Below are 21,791 nucleotides of genomic sequence, written 5' to 3'. Positions count from 1 at the left end.
TCACAGAATGGGTAATCAAATCAAAATTTCACCTACCCAAAAGTTTCTGTCTCTCCTTATTGTGTCTCTTAGAATGTATTTATCTGAGGTTCTTTTCTTTTCCTGAGCAACTGGAGCAGTAAAGTGGTCTAAAATCAGGCAGTGTAAGGAAGGAGGTAAAGCCAGGTCTCAAGATCAGTGGTGATGGAAATATCCTCTATCTGCGCTGTCCTGTATTTAGTATTAGCTGTTGCGTACTTAAAGTATGGCTAGTTTAACTGAGGAACTGTATTTTAGATTATCTTTCATTTTTATTAGTTTAAATTTGAGTAGCTACATGTGTCTAGTAACTACTGTACTGGGCAATACAGATCTAGATAATACATGATGTTATGGTTACCCACTGAAGAATGGAGACATGGCATTTTACTGAGTGAGCCTGTTCAGGATGTTTTTACATGAACTCTTGTATAGTTCACCCAAATTCTTCCCACTAATCTACTTTCTAACACCGAAACTACACTCTATATTTTTGTGACTCACTGACATCCATTGTCTTCTCTGTTGTTTTTAAAAACAGCTTCCCTGTTAGTTTTTTAAAATGTCCCTACAGGATTTTGCAGCATCCCTGTAAATAATGACACACTATTTTTGAATGCTTAAACTATATGCCATGTACTACAAAAGTACTTTATATATATTTCATGTAATTTTTACAGAAAACCTATGAAAGTGGATACTTTCATTCTCGTTTTATAGATGAGAAAACTTAGAGAGTTGTGGGTAAAGTGTTAAGAAGAACTCCTTTCTCTGTCTCTGGAAAAATTTGACCCTGGATTAACTGTCTCCTCTATTCTCCTAGAAACATGGTAAGATGGAACACCAGTTGTGTTACCAGGCCACATTGCTTATGGTAAAAATGACCTCTGATAGATAAAATGCACCTAGACTAGAAGATTGTAAATAAAGTGTAAATAACGGTTAGGAAAAGATACCATCTTTAGGCTTCTCTGAATACAGTGAATCTTAGAATTAGGCGTGTTCCTTAAAGGGACCCTGGAATCTGAATTCAGAGCTATTGTTTCCTATTTGGGACATAAGCCAACGTGGCCATTATACCTTGATAATGACAATGTGATGTATCCCCTCATACTTAAGCTGTTACTTGGGGTATCAGTGACTAGCTCCTGAAGTGCTGCAGACTTTCAATAAAGAGAAATGCCTACTGCTGCTCTGCTGGAACACTGTATCTCTTGGCCTCTATCTTTCTGAGTGCAAAATGTGGCTTATGGTAGTCATGTGAGTTTGACTGTTTGGTTCAGCTTGGTGGGCTTTGCAAGAGGTGAAGTAATTTGACCCACAATGTATGTAAATGGACAGTTCTAGGAGGAAATACAAAGGCTAAGTGAAAATATGCTTAATCCTACTAATAATTAAAGTATAAATTAAAGTATAATGAGATGGTAAAAATTTTAAAGGCAGATAATGCTAGCAGGTGAGAATGTGAGAAAAACAGGCATATTTGATGGTAATATAGATTGGTAAAAATTTTTGATAGGCAATTTGGTGATGTCTCTCAAAGTAGTTATTTTTCATATCATAGTAATTTCACTCCTGAGAATCTATCCTATGGAAATATTTGCACAACTGAGCAAAGATTTGCAAGCATAGTCATACATTATTTTTTGTAATAGTGATAAGTTGGAACCCAAATATCTATCAGTTAGGGAATGATTAAGTAAATAATGGTACATGTGAATAGTGGAATAATATCCACCCTTTAAAAATAATGATCTCAAATGATCAACAGATATAAGTATCGAACACTGACAGCTGTTTATATTACAAAAGGAAAGACTGTTTGATGTTATATGCCCCCTGATGGAAGAACACTTCACAATTTATGAAGTATTGTAGTCAAAAAAAAATTAAACCTGAATTTGACCTATTGAGGTGGTGGTATATATTTAACCACCGATATACAGGAACTACAGGTACAGAAAAATATGATAAACTATACTATTGAGCTGCAAGCAGAAAAATCCACACTGTGGGAAGTTATAGGGGAAAAAAATGTTGATTTTCAATAAATAAATGAAAAGAAAAACCCTCAAAAGATAGAAGGAGAACCTGGCAATGAAAAGAGATTTTAAAAAAATGTGTGTCAGAGGCAGGACTTCTGGAAAGGTCAAGAGCTTGGCAGATCATCTCAGTGAAACAACTACTATTTAACTGTAAACATTATTTTTTAAAACCCCACCCATTTAAAGTCCCTGGAATTTGTCCTAAAGACATATAACAAATGGAGAAATATTTATTCAAAAAAATCTACTAAATCTTAGTAAGAACAGTGCGGGTTTGTGGCATTTTAGACATGACTTGTTTCCATTCCTTTTCTCTCGGATATTTGTGATGAAAGCTCCAATTGGGTTGTTTGTCATTTGGTTGCTGAGTTGTAAATTTATATGCACATATTCTGAATAATAGACCCATATCAGATATATGATTTACAGATATTTTCTCCAGTCCTTTAAGTTGTCTTATCACTTTCTTGATGATATCTTTTGATGTCCTTTAAAAGGTTTTAAAAATAATTTATTGAGGTGTAATTCACATAACACAAAATTAACCATTTAAGATGAACAGTGGCATTTAGTGCATTCAGTGTTATGCAACCACCGTCTGCATCTAGTTCCAAAACATTTTTGTCATTCAAAAGTAAAACCTTTACTCATTAAGCAGTTTATCCCCATATTCCCTACCCCCAACACCTGGAAACAGCCAATCTGAAGTCAGTGTTTATCTAAGGCTATGTCTGTTTTGGATATTTTACATTAACAGAATAATTTAAAATATGACCTTTTGTGTCTGGCTTTGTTCATGTAGCATAATGTTTTGAAGGCTCATCCGCATTGTAGCATGTATCAGTACTTCATTCCTTTTTATGACTGAATAATATTCCATGTATATATGTACATCACGATTTGTTTATCCATTCATCTGTTTATGGATATTTGGGCTGTTTCTACCTTTTGGTTATTGCGCACAATGCTATGAACACATGCATATGAACACGCATGTATATATAATTATTTGAGTACTTATTTTCAATTCTTTTGGGTATATACCTAGGATTGGAATTGCTAGATTACATGGTAATTCTATGTTTTACTATTTAAGGAAGCACCAAACTGTTCCCATTTTTGGTACTCGTAATTTCTTTGTGCAGATCCAAATTTCTGTCTGTTATCACGATTTTTGCCTGAAGGGCTTAACATTTCTTATAATAATGGTCTGCTTCAGTGTATTCTCTCTGCTTTTGTTTGTCTGGAAAAATCCTCTTCTTGTCCTTTTTTTGAAAAGGCATTTTTGTTATGTATAGAATTCTAAGTTGACAGATTTATTTTTTCTCCTTCAGTGTTTTAAAGATGTTGCTCTTATGTTTTCCAGATTGTATTTTTTTCTGATAAGAAGTCTGCTGTCATTCATATTTTTGTTTCTGTGTATGTAATGTGTCTTTACGCTGAATGGTATTGGTATTTTCTGTTTATCACTGGTTTTCAGTAATTTGATTATGATGTTCCTTGGTGTGGTTTTTGTTTCTCCTTATTTGGTTTTGTTAAGCTTTTTGTATATGATGGTTTATATTTTCATCAAATGTGAAAATTTTTTGGCGATTATTTCTTCGAATATATTTTCTGTTTCTCCTTTCCCCTCCTTCCACATGTATTAATTAGCCTGCTTGATATTGTCCCACAGCTCACTTAGGGTTTGTTCATATTTTAAAAGTCCTTTTTTCTCTAGATGTTTCATTTTAGATTGTTTCTATTTTTGTGTCTTCAAGTTTACTAATCTTTTGAAGTTTCTAATTTTTTAATATATTATATATTTTTACATATTATATTTTTCTTTTGCAGTTTCCATATTTTTTATTTTAAATTTGTAGAATTTCATTTTGGGTCTTTCTTTATATCTTCCATTTCTCTACTTGTCATGCTCATGCTTTCCTCTACCTTCTTGGACATATGGAGTATTTTTGTAATAGTTCCTTTAATATCTTTGTCTGTTAATTTTTATAATCTGTCATTTCTGAGATTTTTTTGATTAATTTTTCTCTTGGTTATGGTTCATATTTCCCTGCTTCTTTGTATAACATTTTATTAGATGCCTGATATTGTAGATTTTATGTTATTAGGTATTAGATTTCTTTATATATATATATTTTTTTAATTTGAGGGTTTTGATTTGATATAGTTACCTCAGTGTATTTGATTCTTTCAAGGCTTGCTTAGTTTTCAAAGGCTTGATTTTAAGCTTTGGTTAGGGCAGTCTTTCATATATAGCTAATTTGGTCTCATTAGTAAGGCAGTATTCTTATTATGATTCTATAGTACTGTCATTCCTATGTATGTATTAGAAAGTGCTCCCACTCTGACTAATGGGAACACAAACTATTACTTTAGGGATTCTATTGGAGATTGTTCCACCTTCTTTTTTCTGATGGTTCTTTTTCTTGTCTTCTTGGTTTTCTTTTCCACACTCATAGATCAGTACTTAATCAAAAACTTGAGAGCACCTTTACAAATTTACAGAGCACTATACCTCTGTGTGACTCCCTCTTCTCTGATAATCTGCTTCACAGATTTTAGCTGCCTTGGCCTCTCCAGACCCTGAACTCTGTCTTCTCAGCTCACGAAGGCAGCTCGTCTCTGTTTGGATTTCCCTTCACTGCACTCACTTTTTCAGCCAGTGAGCTGGGGCACTTGATAAGCTCAACTTGCTTGTTTTTCTTTTTTCAGGGATTACTGTTCTACACTGATTGTTATCCACTGTTTGAGAACTGGGTATTTTCGTATATTTTGTCCAATTTTTAGTTTTTAAGGCTGAACAGTAAGTTCTGTTCCTGTTATTTCATCAAAGATGAGAAACAGAAATTCCTTCCCTCGGATTTTGTCCAGCTGGTTCCTTGCTATCTTGTTGGTTCTTTGATGCTTTTAAGGATTTAAAAAGCATAGGAGGTCAAAACAGAAACAGAAACCATGTTTGAAGAAATAATAACCAAAATTTTCCCAAATTCGATGAAAATATAAACCACCATATACAAGAAGCTTAACAAGACCAAGCATAAGAAACATGCACATAACCACTGTACCGTACACCTGAAATTAATGCAACATTGAATATCAACTGTAATTGATAAATAAAAATTAATTTAAAAATTAAAAATAGAAACAATTACATTTTATTATATCTCAGAAAAAAAATAAAAGAAAGAAAGAAATATGCAGAAAACACACCAAGGCACCTCATTAAAATTACTGAAGACCAGTGATAAATAGGAAACACCAATAACATCTAGCATGTTTAGTTCTTTCGAATGGAAATTTTGGTTCATATAGCCTAGGCTATCGTTATTAGAAATGGAAGTCCTTATGGCCTTTTAAATTAAAAAATAAAATAGAAAAATATTTTCTTAAAAGTAGAACTGTTAGGTGAGAGGAGTTGGGTAATGCTGTGTGTGGTTCCTCTGAACATTCAAAAGGGTAAAATAAGGAAGCTGGGACATATTTTACGTAGACCTGGGTAGAATTCCCGCATTCTACATGATATGTATACTGGGTAGTAAGTTACTGATAGACCAGTAGGTAGGATTCTTATAGTAGAAAATAATGGAATAAATTGAAGGAAGTCAAAGTGGGACAGTTATGATAGGTTGTTTTGATTTTCGCCTAGATATTCTACATTTCTTCATTTCTCTACACCGTGAATTACATCTGGTGTCTGTACAAAGAGCTGAGGATGAAACACAACCAGAGTGGACAGAGCACATTTCCCCTGGTAAGTTTTATTCAGACCTAAGTTAAGAATAGTATGCTGAAACAAACCCATATAACCTTAATAAACAGTATAAGCACTCAGTACTGGCTATGTGAATTCATGGTAGTTAATAAAAGAAAAACCATATTCTCACTGAGTTTCCATTCTGTTGATATAATTTCCTTTTTATCTTATGCCACCAAAAAAAAAAAAGGGATTTGATTATAGGAAACATTATAGTACTGCCATTCCTGCCTGGTTCAATTCAGTAAGAGAAATAATCCTTCTTGGCTCCATGCCAGTCCATTATTGTTGCTAAAGAAAAAGATCTTGGCGAAAGATCCGGGAAAGTGCTCCGTTTGCTAACATGAGATTTGAACTACAGGTATTGGTAAGGGAGTGTTTGTTCTGCTCCCCTGTTATTTCTACAGTATTTGTGGGTAACATACTGGTTTGCAGAAGAGCAGAGGGATTAATTTGTGCTAATCAGAAAACAAGATTAACCCAGGGAGTAGTTGTCTTTCCTTCTTTGGTTCACAAAGAGTTTGGGGCACTGTCTGGCATGAGTTATAAAAGAGAGGAGAACATTAAGTCAGTACATCTAGATTCCTTTTTTGTGTATGCATATTTTACACATCACATAATTCACCTGTTTTAAATGTACAATTCAATGGTTTTTAAAGTAAACTTACCAGGTTATACAATCATCATTATAAAATAATTTCAAATATTTTCGTCACCTTAATAAAATCTTTCATGCCCGTTACCATTAATTCCCTTCCTACCTTCTGCACTAGGCAACTGCTAATCTACTTTCTGTCTCTATTGATTTACCTTTATTGGATATTTCATACTGATGGAATCATATATGTAATCTCTTGAGTCTGGTTCATTTCACTTAGCATAATGCTTTTGAAGTTCACCCATTGTAGCATATACAAGTAATCCTTTTTATTGCTGAATAGTATTCGATTGTATACTACATTTTATTTCTTATTTCAGATTCAGCATATCACTAAGTGATCTTGGCAGAAGACAATTTTTATGATTTTAGCAATTTTCACGTATTTAAATATTTTTATATATTTTAATCTTATTATGCATATTTTACTAAATATTCTATTCATCTTATTTCTGCAGTATCCCTTCTCCTGTGGTTTTCTGAAGAGAAATTTTTATTTTTATTTATTCATTTAATATTATTATTTATGCCTACAGCACTTGGTCTTACTAGGTGGTCTCCCATCCAAATACTAACCAGGCCCAACCCTGCTTAGCTTCTGAGATCAGACACCGGGCTTGTTCAGGGTGGCATGGCCGTAGACCATGGACCATGGACCATGGCTCCACTGGAGCACAAACCCAGGACCTTCTGCGTGTAAAGCCGACGTGCTAACAGCTACCTATGGAACCACGTCCTGAAGGGGAATTTTTAAAGAGCACCATAGAATAAATGAATCTGGAAAGCCTCCCAAAATACCTTTCTCTAGAACCTACAGATCAGTTCTAGAACAAATGAAAGTGGTATATTGTCATGGACATGATGAAACTTAGTAAATATTTCATGAATGAATAAATAGTACTAATCATTGTGAAAAGAGTATTTGAAAGTGAATCAGATCTTTCTTCTAGACCCAGTTCTGTCATTGATCTCCTGCATATGCCTACATATGCCCCTTTCTTGGGCTTCAAGGTTTCATCATAAAATGATGTGCTGGTCTTTGTGATCTTTAATGTCCCTTCCAGCTCTAAAATGCTATGATACTCTTAAGTCCTAATCTGACCAACTTCTTAAGAAGATATCTTTTCTTCTTAAGAGAATAATTGCTTTTTTCTAGCCTTGTTCTAGATACATACTGTTGGAGAGGGACAGAGGCATAGAATTCTTTTAAAACTTTTTTTTCTTTTGCTGTAAGGAGGAAGGGCAGTGGGGAAATCGTTGAAACAATAACGTGAAGAGACCCCTTATGCAGCATCCTGGACAAGATATTGCAGTCTGTACAATACAAGCATTGTTCAATAGAATTTTTTGCAGTGATCAGAATATCATATACTATCCAATCCAGTAGCCACTGACCACATGCAGCTATTCAGCACTTTAAATGTGGTTGGTGTGGTTGAGAAACTGAATTTTTTGTTTTCTTTAATCTTTGTTTTAATTTAACTACATTGTACTGAACAGCACAGGACTATATTCTGATGCCGTTTTCTCTTGTTTACCTCTGAGGAGTCAACACTTATAATTAGTCTTCTGTATTTTAAACTCATATAGTTTCTCAGCTTCCTACAATTTAGAAATGCCCCATGGCTATATATACCTTTACTTATTTGTCTACATAATCCTAGAATCCTAGAGCTGGAAGATATTACAAAGAAACAATTAGTTTATTTTCCTCCTTTCAGACAGATGAATGTTTAAAAAGTTCCACAACTTTATAAGGGTAGTATTTCAAGTTTTTTTCATCCATTCATTCATTCATTCATTCATAAGTTAAGAGACTAACTGGAATTTGAGAGAGGTTATTTGGCCACAGAGTCATTCCGTAAAGAAGTTGCCATGATGGAACTAGTGGCCAAGGCTGGGGACAACATTTTGGAATATTTTTCTGAGGCCTGGGCTTCTGGCAGGAGATCAAATTAATCTTTGAAGAAAAGGGAAGGAGAAATATAAGATTAACTGTCATATATGGTATTCTACTGCTTTCTTTGCATACAAATCCACCTACTGTATGTACTCTATATAACACATGCTACGAGACTTGTTCCAAGAAGATGAAACTCTAGCCAAAAAGTTTAACACCACCGCTTATTATTTTGTCATTATAGCTTTGTACCAGGTACTTTGAAGTTTTTTTTTTCATTTTGAGTTCTCTTTTAAAAAATACCCAAGCAAGACTTCTGCCCTAAACATTTCTCAATAAACTTTTTATCAGAGATTCATTGACAGTGAGATAAGAACAAGAATTAAACATAGGATAGCCACCTGATGGATAGAGGATAGAATAAAAAGAGAAGAAAGGACGTGGGTGGGAGAGGCCACCGGAGACTAATTTTACTTATTTCCCATTTTACCTAAAGTCAGCACTGGCTATCCTACTTGAAATCATTTGCTATTTCTGATTCAAATTTCTTAAGGCAAATCAATTACCTAGCTCTGATTATTGATTAATTGCTCACTTAATGTTTATTGATCCCTAACAGTGCCATTTCATATGTATGACCTCTACCTTAAAAGAGAAAAAAAAAAGTTTTCTGTTATTATCCCTTTAAGGTGTTCTGTTCAAATCTTTCGTTATAGATTCCTAGTGAGTAGGAACCATTCTTCTGTTAGTTGTTTTACAGTATCTAACACAACTGGAGATTTTTGAAATATTCTTTCTTCTAGAATCTAACAGGTCTTGAAGGGCTTATAAGCCAAAGGATTTATTTGACCCTGCTCTTATTAGACTAATCTTGGCCTGTTATGCTTTCTACTGGTCATCCCATACATAAACTTTCACTCTACCCATAAGGTCTGAAAAGCCCACACTTCCCTGTATGTAAAAGAGAAGAGATTGAACTGTAATTAAAATATGGATCATTGTGTGATTTCATGTTTGCCTTTCTTAAGGGAATTCGTTCTGGTATCCAAATCTCATATTAAGATGCTTCCTGCAGGTTCTGTTTGTGACTGTTGTTGTTACTTTTTAGAATACAGTAATACGGATAAAATTTTCTTATTTCCAATGCTAATGAACAGTTTATTTTGATGAATTTTATAGCAAGTATTGCTTAACTAAAGCAAGCTGGATCTTGGGAATTTTTGTTCTGTCAAGTGGTAAATGATGACCTGGTATTTATTATAATATGATTGGCAGTATTCTAAGACATTACTCACATTTATTCTTTTCATAGGTTATATATAATATTTGTCGAGTTGGTCAAATAGCCATCATTTTGTCAAGGTAAGATTTTTGCTTTTTTTCCTAGCAAGGTGTAGACTGTCATTATTCTGGGGTCTAGGTGGGAACAAATAGGATAACAACGCCCTTTATTTCCATCGAGTCTGTCATGCGTAGGTCCTCACAGAGGCCTTACTGAGTAGGAAGCAACAAATATATGATCACTGGTTTCATTTTCTCAGAATAAGCAAGAAGTTCGAAGTTACAGATTTGGGTTTTAGCTTCAGTTCTGCTATCAACTCTATATGACCTCCAACAGATATTTCCATTTAAATCTTCGGACTTCTAATTCCTTTTTCTTATATCATAAGGAGTTGTAATAAGTGGCTTTCAAGGTCTCATCCATCTTTTTAACATTGGGTGAAACTCTTAAAATTAATTACGTCCATAAAAGCTCTGGGTCTCACCTAAGTGGTTACATCAGAGTTGGCTTTAGATTTTATAACTCTTACTCCTGGATCTTTTCCTCTGGATAAATAATTGGTTATTTAAAGGTATGCTTTGGAAAAGTTCCCAGAAAGGGGCTGATGAGAATGACATTATTCCTGGTCACCATGGAAAGTGAAACAAACTGAGCACAGAGCTCATTGTTAGATTTTTTCTTCCACTTTGACTCACTTCACTCGGATTGTTTCCCGACTACACAACTCCCAGAGACTCTCTATGAAACTGTTAGGGTTTATTACCAGGTATAAAATCCATTTCTCACTCCACTTCCCCAAGAACTGGAAAAGAAGCTATACTTAAGGTTTTTAAGGTATTTTTCTTGGAGATATTAAGTGTGTATTAGTGGGGAGTGGTGGAGTGATAGAGATGAGAGAAGAACAGGAGATTATTTTGCAAATGGAAAAGGGCATGAAAAAGTCTGACTATTAGGGTGATAACTCTTTTTCCCCCAGCCTGATACCTTTGCTGTTGATGATACCTGTATTCTGTCTGGGCAATGCCAGTGAATGTTTCCGCAACTTCAGCCAGAGCCACAGGTAAGCAAGGGCCAAATCTATTATTTTCATAGTAGACTACACCTATTCTTTTCTATAAATAGATGTGGAAGAAGACTTTCTACATACATTCTGGCCAAGGTGCTTGTATGCGAAATGGGCTGTGGAACTGTGGCGTCAAGGCTGAAAATACATAATTAGAAATGTAACTCAAAGTGTCTAGAAAATTATGTATCTGTGAGAAGGAACAAGGTGTTGTGGGGTAAAGGTTAGCAAAATGATAAGTAAAATTTACTTATCATTAATTTTTGTTGCACTGATAGGTATCTCTCTAGTTTTATATTTGTAGCAGTATCGTGTCCGTTGATTTTCTTCCTAGGTGTATCCTGATGCACTCACCACCATCAGCCATGGCTAAACTCCTGCCTTCTGCCAACACATCAGTCTGTAGCACACTTTATTTTTATGGGCTCATCATTTTCCTGGCCAGCTTTCTACTCAGCCTCCTTACTATTGTAGTATGGTGCCACCTTACTTATCTTTATGGAAAGAAGTGGGGGTAGAGAGGGCTGGGAAAGATGGGATGGAGAAGCACTTGTCAGATCCTAAGAGGATGATCTCTCTAAAATGATACGAGGGTGGACCTGGGAAATTTTACTAAGCCTTGGGCAAGCTACTCACTGCTGTACCCATGTCTAGGTCTTACTCATCCAAGCCCAGACACTGTATAAGAAGTTTGTAAAATCAACTGGCTTTCTAGGGAGTGAACAGTGGGCAGTGATTCATATCGTGGAGCAGCGAGTGCGCTTCTACCCAGCGGCTTTCTTTTGCTGCTGGGGCCCAGGTGGGTATCTTAATGGAAAAAGCTGAGCAATGTGGTCTCAAGAAGGATGACTACAAATTTCTGTCCAGCTTGTAAAATTTATGTTGGTTCCACCCATATTTCCAATTTTGCCCAACATCCTTAAGTTCTTTTTTTCTTATGTTTGAGAAATTAAGATAATTAGATATGAGATTCGACCTGATATGAGAGAAAATGTCCTGACACAACTCAGAGATATTAACACCTGCTCTTCTACTATATAAAGTTGTAGTGAGGATTAGATTGGATAATGTTTATGAAAGCTTGGTGAACTCTAAAATGCTAAAAAGTATAATTTATTACTGTGGTAGATCTTGTCATTATTGTTACACTGATAATCTGCAGAGTTTAATCAATGAGGAGTAAAAGTTGAAGGCCCAGTGTGTTATATAACTGGTTAATCTCACTGCTAGTCTTCATTATGCCTGTAGCTTCCATTCTCACAGTGCTTAGGCATGTATACTGAAGAATTTTATGCTCAGGCAGTTAAGGTTTGCAACAAGATTTATACTTTGTGTTTTCACAGCTGTCATTCTGATGATCATAAAGCTGATCAAACCACAGGACACTAAGCTTCACATGGCCTTCTATGTTCTCCAGGTAATACCTTCAACATCCAGCATCTCTGCTCTCACACTCTCTTATCTTATTCTCTTATATTGCTATTACTCAGTAAGCACAGTTTTCCCCTCAGGGGATTTATTTCTACATTGTAAAAGAGAAAATGTGTTATTTATATTTAGTTATGAAGAATGTGAAATTTTCCTCAGAGATGAGGTAGGTACTCTTGTAAAAGTGCTGCCATGCATTTTAGAGCACATGTATGTCTGGTCAACTTCATTTTATTGATGTGTTTTTAAGGGATGAGTAAAAAAAAAACATCTACTAGATAACATTCTTATGAAATGCTGACAGTGACACGATTCTCTTCCATCTAGAGTAAATTTACTGGGATAAATGAGATATTCTAGGTGAATAGGGAGGCATGAAATGGAACTCTCCCTTTTCCTCCTTTGTAGAGTTAAAAAGGCTTTTTGGGCTATCTCACTATGCTGATAGGGCAGTGTTCTCATACCTAACCTGGGAAATGGGGCAATAAAAAAGGACAATGAAACCACTTCACTGTCCTCATGTATATAGTAAGAAGTAAAGCCAACTCTGTCATCAATGAGCAGGTACAGTATGAAGAGTGAGTTCAGAAAGAGCTAGAAAAATAATTAAAAACCGATGCCAGATCTTGATGTATGAGACAGAGGAAATATAATAATACTTTATAAATAAGGGAAATGGGGACTGTTCCCTAGATCTCTGAAAACCTGAAGGATGGGCTCCATTACTCGTTCATCCCCTCCAGGCTCTAACAGCATCATCTCAAGGTCTGCTCAACTGTGGAGTATATGGCTGGACACAGTACAAGTTTTTTCAACTAAAGCAAGAGGCCCGGCGTGATGCAGACACCCAGACACCATTGTTATGCTCACAGAAGAGATTCTATAGCAGGGGCCTAGATCCATTGGAGTCTACTCTTACTTTTGCTACCAGTACCTCCACCATTCTTTGAAACTATAATACTGGAATATTCAGGAACTGGAGTTATTTCACACTACGGGATTAGGGAAAGTGTTGGGGAACAACATCTTAAAGTCTTTTCTAACCATGCCCTTAAACTGTGGAAGAAAAAGGGCATATAGTGCCATGGTTAGTATCTGTTCTAGGTAAATTGGGCAGGATCTCTTCATTAATCTCATTCACTAGTGATTCATAAAGTCTTTGTTCAGGGAGTTGAAGCCACTTTCCATCTAAGAGACAGATTCATATTACCTGGACGAATATTAGATTTGTCTAAGCCTTTTCAAGAAAAAAATAATTTCCAGTTATTATTTATGTGTGCCACTTCCAGAGTCTCTACTCCATGGTTGTGGGGAGCAGGGTGGCATACCAATTTGCTTAGATCTTGTCATTGCTATTACTGTCTCTGAGGGTGGACAAAGGAAGTTCTGGGTTTCTATGCTTTGAAGAGGTTTGGAAACTCAGAAGAAGCAAGGACAACAACTATGAAAAAAGTGACAGCGGGCTCCTTAGATTCACCACAGTTTAGTCTCCTATATGCTCAGTATTGTTCTAGGTCTTGGCAGTAGGGACCATCCTACTCCAAAATTAAGGCCAGTCTCTTGAAGTTACAAGGGATCATAAGATTTAAGAGAAACCACTACTAAAAGAAACTCTAAGAATTGAAAACTCTAAACTGTCATTTATAAGCAGAAATCCAAGGTAGGTTTCATAGTGCCTGGACATTGAATTAGGTTGAATCATATGAACTTTCCATTTTTGTAGGTGAAAATATCTAATATCATCAATTTTACATGGTTCAACCTAACAGTAAGTGCTAAGTATGTTTATAGAATAAATGAATGAACAAATGAATGAATGACTAATAAGTATAATTTGAACCTTTTGGAAAAGAAAAGATTCCTAGACTACAGAGCCTCAGTTATGAGTAGGAATGTCTAGTGTTTCTTCCTCTTCAATCATATAACAAGTGATGTTTAATTTCTCCAGTTAAGTTATAAACAAGTCCAATCCGAGGCCAGGACATCAGACAGAGTGACTAGAGTGATAGTCTGGAACTAATAATCAATGCTTCTGGCCTGATAAATTCCCTTGGTTTGTCCAGGGCAAAATCCTTAAGTAATCTTTCCTTCAGAGAATTGACAGAGTAAGTTATAATGGGGAATTAGTATCATCTGAAAAGTAAGTTCCAGAGAGCTTTCCAAAGGAGCTTTCCATAGGAGTTTTAGGGAGCTCAATAATAGTTCTTTAGATTTAGGCCATGAGCCTTACTCTCAAGGGTGCCTTGGCCTTGTTCTGTCAAGATTACATCTTGAGGCCTCTCATTGCTCCATAACTCTGGAGATCTGATCTCTGGGCAACTAAGAACAAGAAAGATTGCCTCACCTAGGGAGCTGCTTTGACTTCTTTTAACTTGAAAAGTAGCAAACATTTGCCATAAAAAAGTCGGATAGAAGCAAGAAAGAATTCCCATTTCTATATGCCTTGAGGGACACCAGAACTGAGTACAGTTCTTAAAACATCCTTTCAGTATTACTTCATATTTGGTTTTATTACCAGAAATAAGATAATTACCAAATATTTATCTTGCTTTTCTGATGTATTTTTTTGCATTGACACTGATCTTAGATCTTTTATGGATGTAGCCAAACAAAAATATAGTGGGAATGAGGAATAATAGAAGGCTAATAAGCAAGACCCAGATTAGGATTATCAGTATTTTTTAAAATTTATTTTAATTAGTTTCACATATACAGTACATTGGTTAGACATCTATATAGTTGATAAAATGATCCCCCTAATTGCTCCCTCCCTCCCCTGACCCTCCACCTAGCAAACGTATTAATGCTAACTGGATTATCAGTATTTTATCATAGTTAGAGTCAGAGTTCACATGGAACCGGGCACTATTTAAACATTACCTCATAACCCTGGAATTCACATGTAGGAGAGGCATAGACATAGATATAATGGCAGTTCTTAAAATTATTCAAAATATCCCTCCCATGACACTAGTTCAGGTTGCAGTCAAAGCAAGGTATAGTAGGTCCAATTAACACAGATTTTCTGAGGACCATGTGGGATACCATCCTTCAGCTCCTCTCATCAGCTCTGTCTATGGCTTAATAAAACTCTACCTCAACACCATGTGTCCTGCATAAGGAACTGGGTGTTTGATGGTTTTCAATGTGTGGAAGCTTTTGGATGCTTTCACATAGCAGCCTCCCACATATTACATCTCTAGCCTTGCACTTGCTGAACGCCTAAAAAATCCCTTTAGATTCACTGCCACAGTTTCCAGACCCATCCCTCTTGGTATCCATGTAATGATAGCAACTGTCCCAGGCAACTCTTGCACCTTTCCCAAGGATTTTAGCATGCTGATTCTCCAGGCGTCGCCACTGGCCCTGGTAACAATAACGTTGTTTTTTGCAAGGGGTACCTTCCATCTTGCTTGTAGGGATTTGTCTGCACCACTTGGACATACTATTACAGGATTCTGGGAGGTCTTACTGATCCACAATGAGGTAACAGGATGTGATTGCCTTTAGAAATTAAATCTGCAGTTTTTGGAGCAGGATCCAAATGCACAATTTGAACCCTTCTTCAGCCAGCATGAGGGCGGACAGTGATCCTTTTGACAGTCAAGGACACTGCCACAGTAACATTCTTTTCCTTTATCCACTCCCTTATTCCCACTATATGACTTTCCAAAGTAGCTCTGGAGCTAAGTTTATGAAACAAGCAGTCCTTGCTGTGCGTAGTAACAGCTAATGGAAATACTGGAAGCTGCAGTTGCTGAAGCCGATATCTATAGTCATAAGTTAATGCATAGTACAAAGGTTCTGGACATGGCATTTGTAGGCCACATGGTCATGCTTCATTCTCAAGTTGTAGCCGTGAGATCTGCATAATGTCGTATATCTTCATGAGAGAAAGATTTAACACTGGTTACATTCTTAGCAGTGTAGGTACCACTGAGAAACGCATGGCCCTGGTACTTCCCAAGACTTTGGCTAATAATCATATGAGCAACATCAGGTTTCACCCTTCTCAAAAGATGCCCGTCTCTCCAGCAGTCAAAATTATGAACTATTTCCTGTAGATCCAGGGAGATTTTCACTAGGTTTTTCTCTGTCCATATCTCTAACCTAGTAAATACTGCTTTCACGTTTAGCGCCTTCATATACTTGTTGACCAGAACATGGGCATTCATTATCATCTGTGTTGTCTTGGTAACATTATTATTTGGAATTCTTTATTGTCAGACACAATACACAATTTCTACATACTTGGTAAATGTCCACATACAGGACATAGGAACTGAGGAGGATTCTGTTCTTCTCTGAAATTGTGAAGTGGTGAAGAGTTCGTCCTGTTCGTCTCCGCTGATTGCCCAAGACTCAACCGATTTTAAGGATAGGCTAGAAATATATTCAAAGTATATATAGACTTGATGTGAAAGACATTGCCATGTAAGGGCAGGATTCCCTTTAGCCCTGAGCAAGTGCTGATGGTCATGAGAGAATCCAAGTCACCCTCTGAATATCCAGTCATCCTGAGCAAAAGGCATGTCCAAGCCCAGTTTCCCATTTTGATGTGTATAAACAGGAAACTTCTTGACAATCTTTTCTTTTGCTTGAAATTAATAAGATGTCATTTTTTTTTGTATGGGGAGGACATAGGTTGCATTTTCTGCTTGTTCTTTCAGTCTTCTGAACATCATCAGGTTCCTAGGAATGAGTATTTCATAATAAAGATTTTCCCAGTTACAATGCAACCCTTGAAGTATAGTTACTATCAACAATAAGATGACATGCAACTTAATATGGGAAGGGGCCATTCTTAATATGGGAAGGGGCCATTCTTACTATCAACAATAAGATGACATGCAACTTAATATGGGAAGGGGCCATCCTTAAGAATTTCTGGGAGAGAAATCACTCCAAACCTTACCCATGACCACTTGATTTCACAAAAGAAAGGGCAAGGGGAGGCAAAGTAGCTAACTGGGATTATCATTGTCATGGCCCAAGTGAAACAGCTAGTGATCCCAGACCTCTGTCTCCCAGTTGCCTTCCTGAGACCCAAATCTTTGTCTGTGACAGTCGTTTGACTAAAGCTCAAAGCTATGCTGCACGCCAGAAGAACAGCTGCTCCCACCTGTGAGTATTACATGGTGACACCTACTTTTAGACTATGTCTCTTCCTACTCACATTGTGCTTTCTTTGGGAGTGTCCTTACTTTACAGCCTTCCTCAAAGAACAAAAGTTTTGGTGTTCCTTAGCTTCACTCTTGCTCTCTTTATCAAGGGGTATACCCAGGAGAGGAAACTTTCAGATGTCCATCCAATACTATAACCTAGAATCAGGCCCTGAGAAAAGAAAAAAAATATAACCACCTTCCCTCAGTTCCTGTCCCCAGGGAACAGCCTTCCCCTCCTGCTATATGTTATTCTTTTGAGTCATTGAAATTAAAGGTTCCAGAGCAGGCATTGATGGATTCCTGAGCAGGTCATAGGCCTTTGCTATCCAATGCCTTTTGCACCATTTCATACTCTGCCCCATACAACCCATTTCAAACTTCCAACCCTTTTCCTTTTTTCCCCATTGTTCACAATATGTTTATTTATTTGCTCAATCCTGAAATACATATAAAGTATTTTTAGAATAACTAACCAATCCTCTAAAAGCAAAAATATGAACTGGAGAACAATATTTGTGTTCAATTATTTTTGTCTTTAGCCTTACAGTATGAGGTAAAAATGCCTTCCAAAATTATTTAGGTTAATACTTTCCCATCTAGGTCTATTCATTGTGATTATAGTTTTCATTTTAATATAGTTAGGTTCTTATATATTGCCTGTTTATAAAATGTCCTCCTGGTTTGTAAAATGTTATCATGATTCTAAGTCAGTACTATAAAAAAAAGTGTACTCAGATTGTACTTCTTTGAGCCTTTAACCTGTTCCTGTGTCTTCATTCTTTCTACCCAGTTTCTAATCACCAATCTCAAGAGTACTTAGTTTATTTTTTCTGTATTTCTTTCTGCACAGATACATGTATATCTGTACAGCTAAAATTAGCAGACACATGTATATTTTCTTTTATACCCTCTTTCTTATGTAACTGTAGTATAATAGTTTACATTTTCTTTTATAAACTTAAAGATATATTCTATAAATCACTTCATATCAATTTGTAGAGATCTTTCTCATTCTTTTTTACAGCTGCATAGTACTCCATTTTGTGAATATCTCCATTTGTGGATATATTGTATTTATTCAATCATTATCCTATGTATGAGCTTTTAGGTTGTTTACATTTTGAAATTATACAGTGTATCAACAAATAATCTTGTATTTATGGTTTTTTTTAGAGGCAAATTTCTAGACATGGGGAGGCAGTGCTAAAACTGCATATGTAGCTTTCATTGAAATTGCCAGGTTCTCCTCCAGAAAGTTTTTGCCAGTCTGAGTTCCTACTAGCAGTATATTAGAGTGCCTATTTCCCCATAGCCTAAGGAACAGAATATGTTGCCATGCCATATATTTTAATTTTCACTAAACTGATTGGTAAGTAGTGGCATTTCAGTGTTGTTTAATTTGTATTTTTCTCATTATGAGTGAATCTGAACATGTTTTAATATGTAAAGGACCATTTTTATATTTTTAAATAATTATCTGTTCAAGTTTTTTTCTCTTTTTTATATCAATCTTTTGGTCTTTTTTTTCCTTAACCTTCTCCCCACCCCAGCATAACCGAGATATAATTCACAAATAAAATTATATATATTTAAAGTGTACAACTGATGATTTGATATATGTGTACATTTTAAAATATTTATTTATTGTGAATATAAATTTTCTAAAAGGCAAAGGAGCTAGAATAGTTAAAATAATTTTGGAAAAGAGTAACATTGGAGGAACCACTCTATTCAGTTTCAGGACTGTGTACTATTGATGATGGGATAAACAAATAGATCAATGAAAGAGAATAGAGAACCTAGAAATAAGAACCCACACATATATGGCCAATGGATTTTTGGCAAAGGAGCAAAAGCAATTATATGGAAGAAAGTGTTTTCAACAAATGGTTCTGGGAAATTGTATATATGTAGAAAAAAAAAAAAATAGAACCCCAATCAAAACCTCACACTTTATTCAAAAATAACCTCAACATAGATAGTAGATTTAAATGTCAAATATAAAACTAAAACTTTTTAGAAGAGAACATAGAACATCTTCAGGATCTAGGGCTTGATAAAGAATTCTTAAACATGATACCAAAGCATGCTCTGTAAAAGAAAAAACATCATAAATTGGACCTCATCAAAAGTAAAAAATCTTACTTTATGAACGACTCTGTTAAGAGGATGAAAAGACAGGCTACACACTAGGAGAAAATATTTGCAAACCATTTATCTGATAAGGGGCTCATACCTAGCATATATAAATAACTCTCATTACTCAACAATATCAAAGCAAACAATCCAACTAGAAAATGGGCAAAAGACATGGAGACATTTTACTGAAGAGAACATATGGATAGCAGATAAGCACATGAAAAGATGTTCAACATGACATTAGAGAAATGCAAATTAAGACCCTATGAGAGACCATTACAGACCAATTAGAACAGCTAAAATTAAAAATATAAAGACAATGCCAAATGTTGGTGAGTTTGCAGAGAAACTGGATCTTTCAGAAAATTGCTGATGGGGATGTAAAATTGTATAACAACCCTGGAAGACAGGCAGTTTCTTAAAAAAATTGATACCACAAGACTCAGTAATTACACTTCTGGACATTTATCTCAGAGAAATGAAAACTTATGATTACATAAAAATCTGTACATGAATATTCATAGCAGTTTTATTTGTAATTGCCAAAAACTAGAAACAACCAAAGTGTTCCTCAATAGGTGAGAGGTTAAACTATGGTACATTCATATCGTGTACTAGCAATAAAAAGGAATGAACCATTAATGCACAGAACAAGTTGGCTGGATTTTAAGGGCATTGAGGTGAGTGAAAAAAACTATCTCAGGTCACATACTGTATGATTCCATTTATATAACATTTTGAAATTACAAAGTTATAGCGACGGAAAACATATTAGTGGTTGCCAGGGGCTAGGGATGGCAGGATGGGTGAGGGGTAGTTGTGTGACTCTAGATGGGTAGCATGAGTGAGACCTTTGTCATGATAGAATAGTTCTCTATCTTGATTGGTGGTTGTTAACAGAAATCTGCACATGTGATGAAATGGTATAGAACTATATACATTGTATCAATGTATATGGAGGGGAAATTACAAAAGACAGCAGAAATACAAAGGATCATAAAAGAATACTATGAAAAATTATATAACGCCAAATTTAATAATTAGAAGAAATGGACAAGTACTTAGAAAGATACAGTCCTTCTAGACTGAATCAAGAACTGAAAAATCTGAATAGACCCATCAGTAGTATGAAAATAGAAACAGTCATTAAAACCCTACCAAAAAGTAAAAGTCCAGGACCAGATGGCTTCACCAGTGAATTCTAACAAACATTCAAAGAAGATTTAATACCTATTCTTCTTAAACTCTTCCAAAAAATCAAAGAGGAGGCAATACTTCCCAACTCATTTTGTGAGGCCAATATCACCCTGATACCAAAACTTGGTAAAGATAACACAAAAAAAGAAAACTACAGACCAATATCTCTCATGAACACACATGCAAAAATCCTAAATAAGATACTAGTGAACCAAATACAGCAACATATTAAAAAGATTATACACCATGATCAAGTGGACTTCATGCCAGAGGCACAAGTATGGTTCAACATACACTAATTGATTAATGTGATACACCACATAAACAAATTTAAAAATAAGGTATCAATAGATGCAGAAAAAGCCTTTGACAAGATACTGCATCCATCTATGATCAAAACACTTAACAAAATCGGTATAGAAGGAAAGTACGTTAACATAATAAATGCCATATATGACAAGCCCTTAGCCAACATTATACTTAATGGTGAAAAACTAGAAACCTCTCTAATATCAGGAACAAGGCAAGGCTGTCCACTATCGCCACTGTTATTCAGTATAACGTTGGAGGTCCTAGCAAGTGCAAACAGACAAGAAAAAGATATAAAAGGCATCCAGATAGGAAATGAAGAAGTCAAACTGTCACTATTTGCAGATGACATGATTCTCTATATAGAAAACCCTAAAGACTCTACAAGAAACCACTAGAAACAATAAGCAAATACAGTAAAATTTCTGGATACAAAATCAACGTTCAAAAATCCTTAGCGTTCCTATACTCTAATAATGAAGTGTCAGAAGTGGAAAAAATAATTCCTTTTGCAATTGCAACAAAAGGAATAAAATGCCTAGGAATAAATCTAAACATATGAAGGAACTATATAATGAAAACTATAAGACTCTATTAAAGGAAATCTAAGAAGATACAAATGAAAAGATATTCCGTGTTCTTGGATTGGAAGAGTCAACATAGTTAAAATGACTATATCTCCATCAAAATCCCATTGGAATTTTTTAAAGAAATGGAACAAAAAAACATCAGATTTGTATGGAAGCACAAAAGACCCTGAATTGCCAAAGCTATCCTGAGAAAAAAGAACGAGGCTAGAGGCATCACTCTACCGAACTTCAAATTATACT

The 21,791-nt window shown here is 35.5% G+C and overlaps 1 protein-coding gene and 1 pseudogene across 8 annotated transcripts in view; one reads left to right on the top strand and one right to left on the bottom strand.

Moving 5' to 3' along the window:
• TMEM116 (transmembrane protein 116) overlaps positions 1 to 18,825 on the top strand; it is a 55,013-nt gene extending 36,188 nt beyond the window's left edge. For 5 of the 8 annotated variants that reach the window (XM_039868161.1, XM_039868159.1, XM_039868160.1 and 2 more), the window contains 7 exons: positions 5,713 to 5,817; positions 9,691 to 9,740; positions 10,637 to 10,720; positions 11,058 to 11,196; positions 11,378 to 11,522; positions 12,067 to 12,140; positions 12,895 to 18,825. In XM_039868161.1, the coding sequence (XP_039724095.1) occupies positions 5,713 to 5,817; positions 9,691 to 9,740; positions 10,637 to 10,720; positions 11,058 to 11,196; positions 11,378 to 11,522; positions 12,067 to 12,140; positions 12,895 to 13,101 (804 nt within the window). In that variant the 3' untranslated portion in view covers positions 13,102 to 18,825. Of the gene's footprint in view, positions 1 to 5,712; positions 5,818 to 9,690; positions 9,741 to 10,636; positions 10,721 to 11,057; positions 11,197 to 11,377; positions 11,523 to 12,066; positions 12,141 to 12,844 lie in introns of all 8 variants that reach the window. The other 3 variants (XM_039868163.1, XM_039868165.1, XM_039868164.1) reach the window with 3 other exon arrangements.
• Positions 7,006 to 7,121, bottom strand: LOC120606878 (uncharacterized; annotated as a pseudogene).
• Positions 18,826 to 21,791: the final 2,966 nt, after the last annotated feature.

The sequence above is a fragment of the Pteropus medius genome, unplaced genomic scaffold (assembly GCF_902729225.1).
Source record: "Pteropus medius unplaced genomic scaffold, Ma_sr-lr_union100, whole genome shotgun sequence".
In the NCBI taxonomy this organism is placed as follows: domain Eukaryota; kingdom Metazoa; phylum Chordata; class Mammalia; order Chiroptera; family Pteropodidae; genus Pteropus; species Pteropus medius.
Note: the sequence above shows the minus strand (reverse complement) of the source record. Positions and strands in the feature narration are given on the sequence as shown.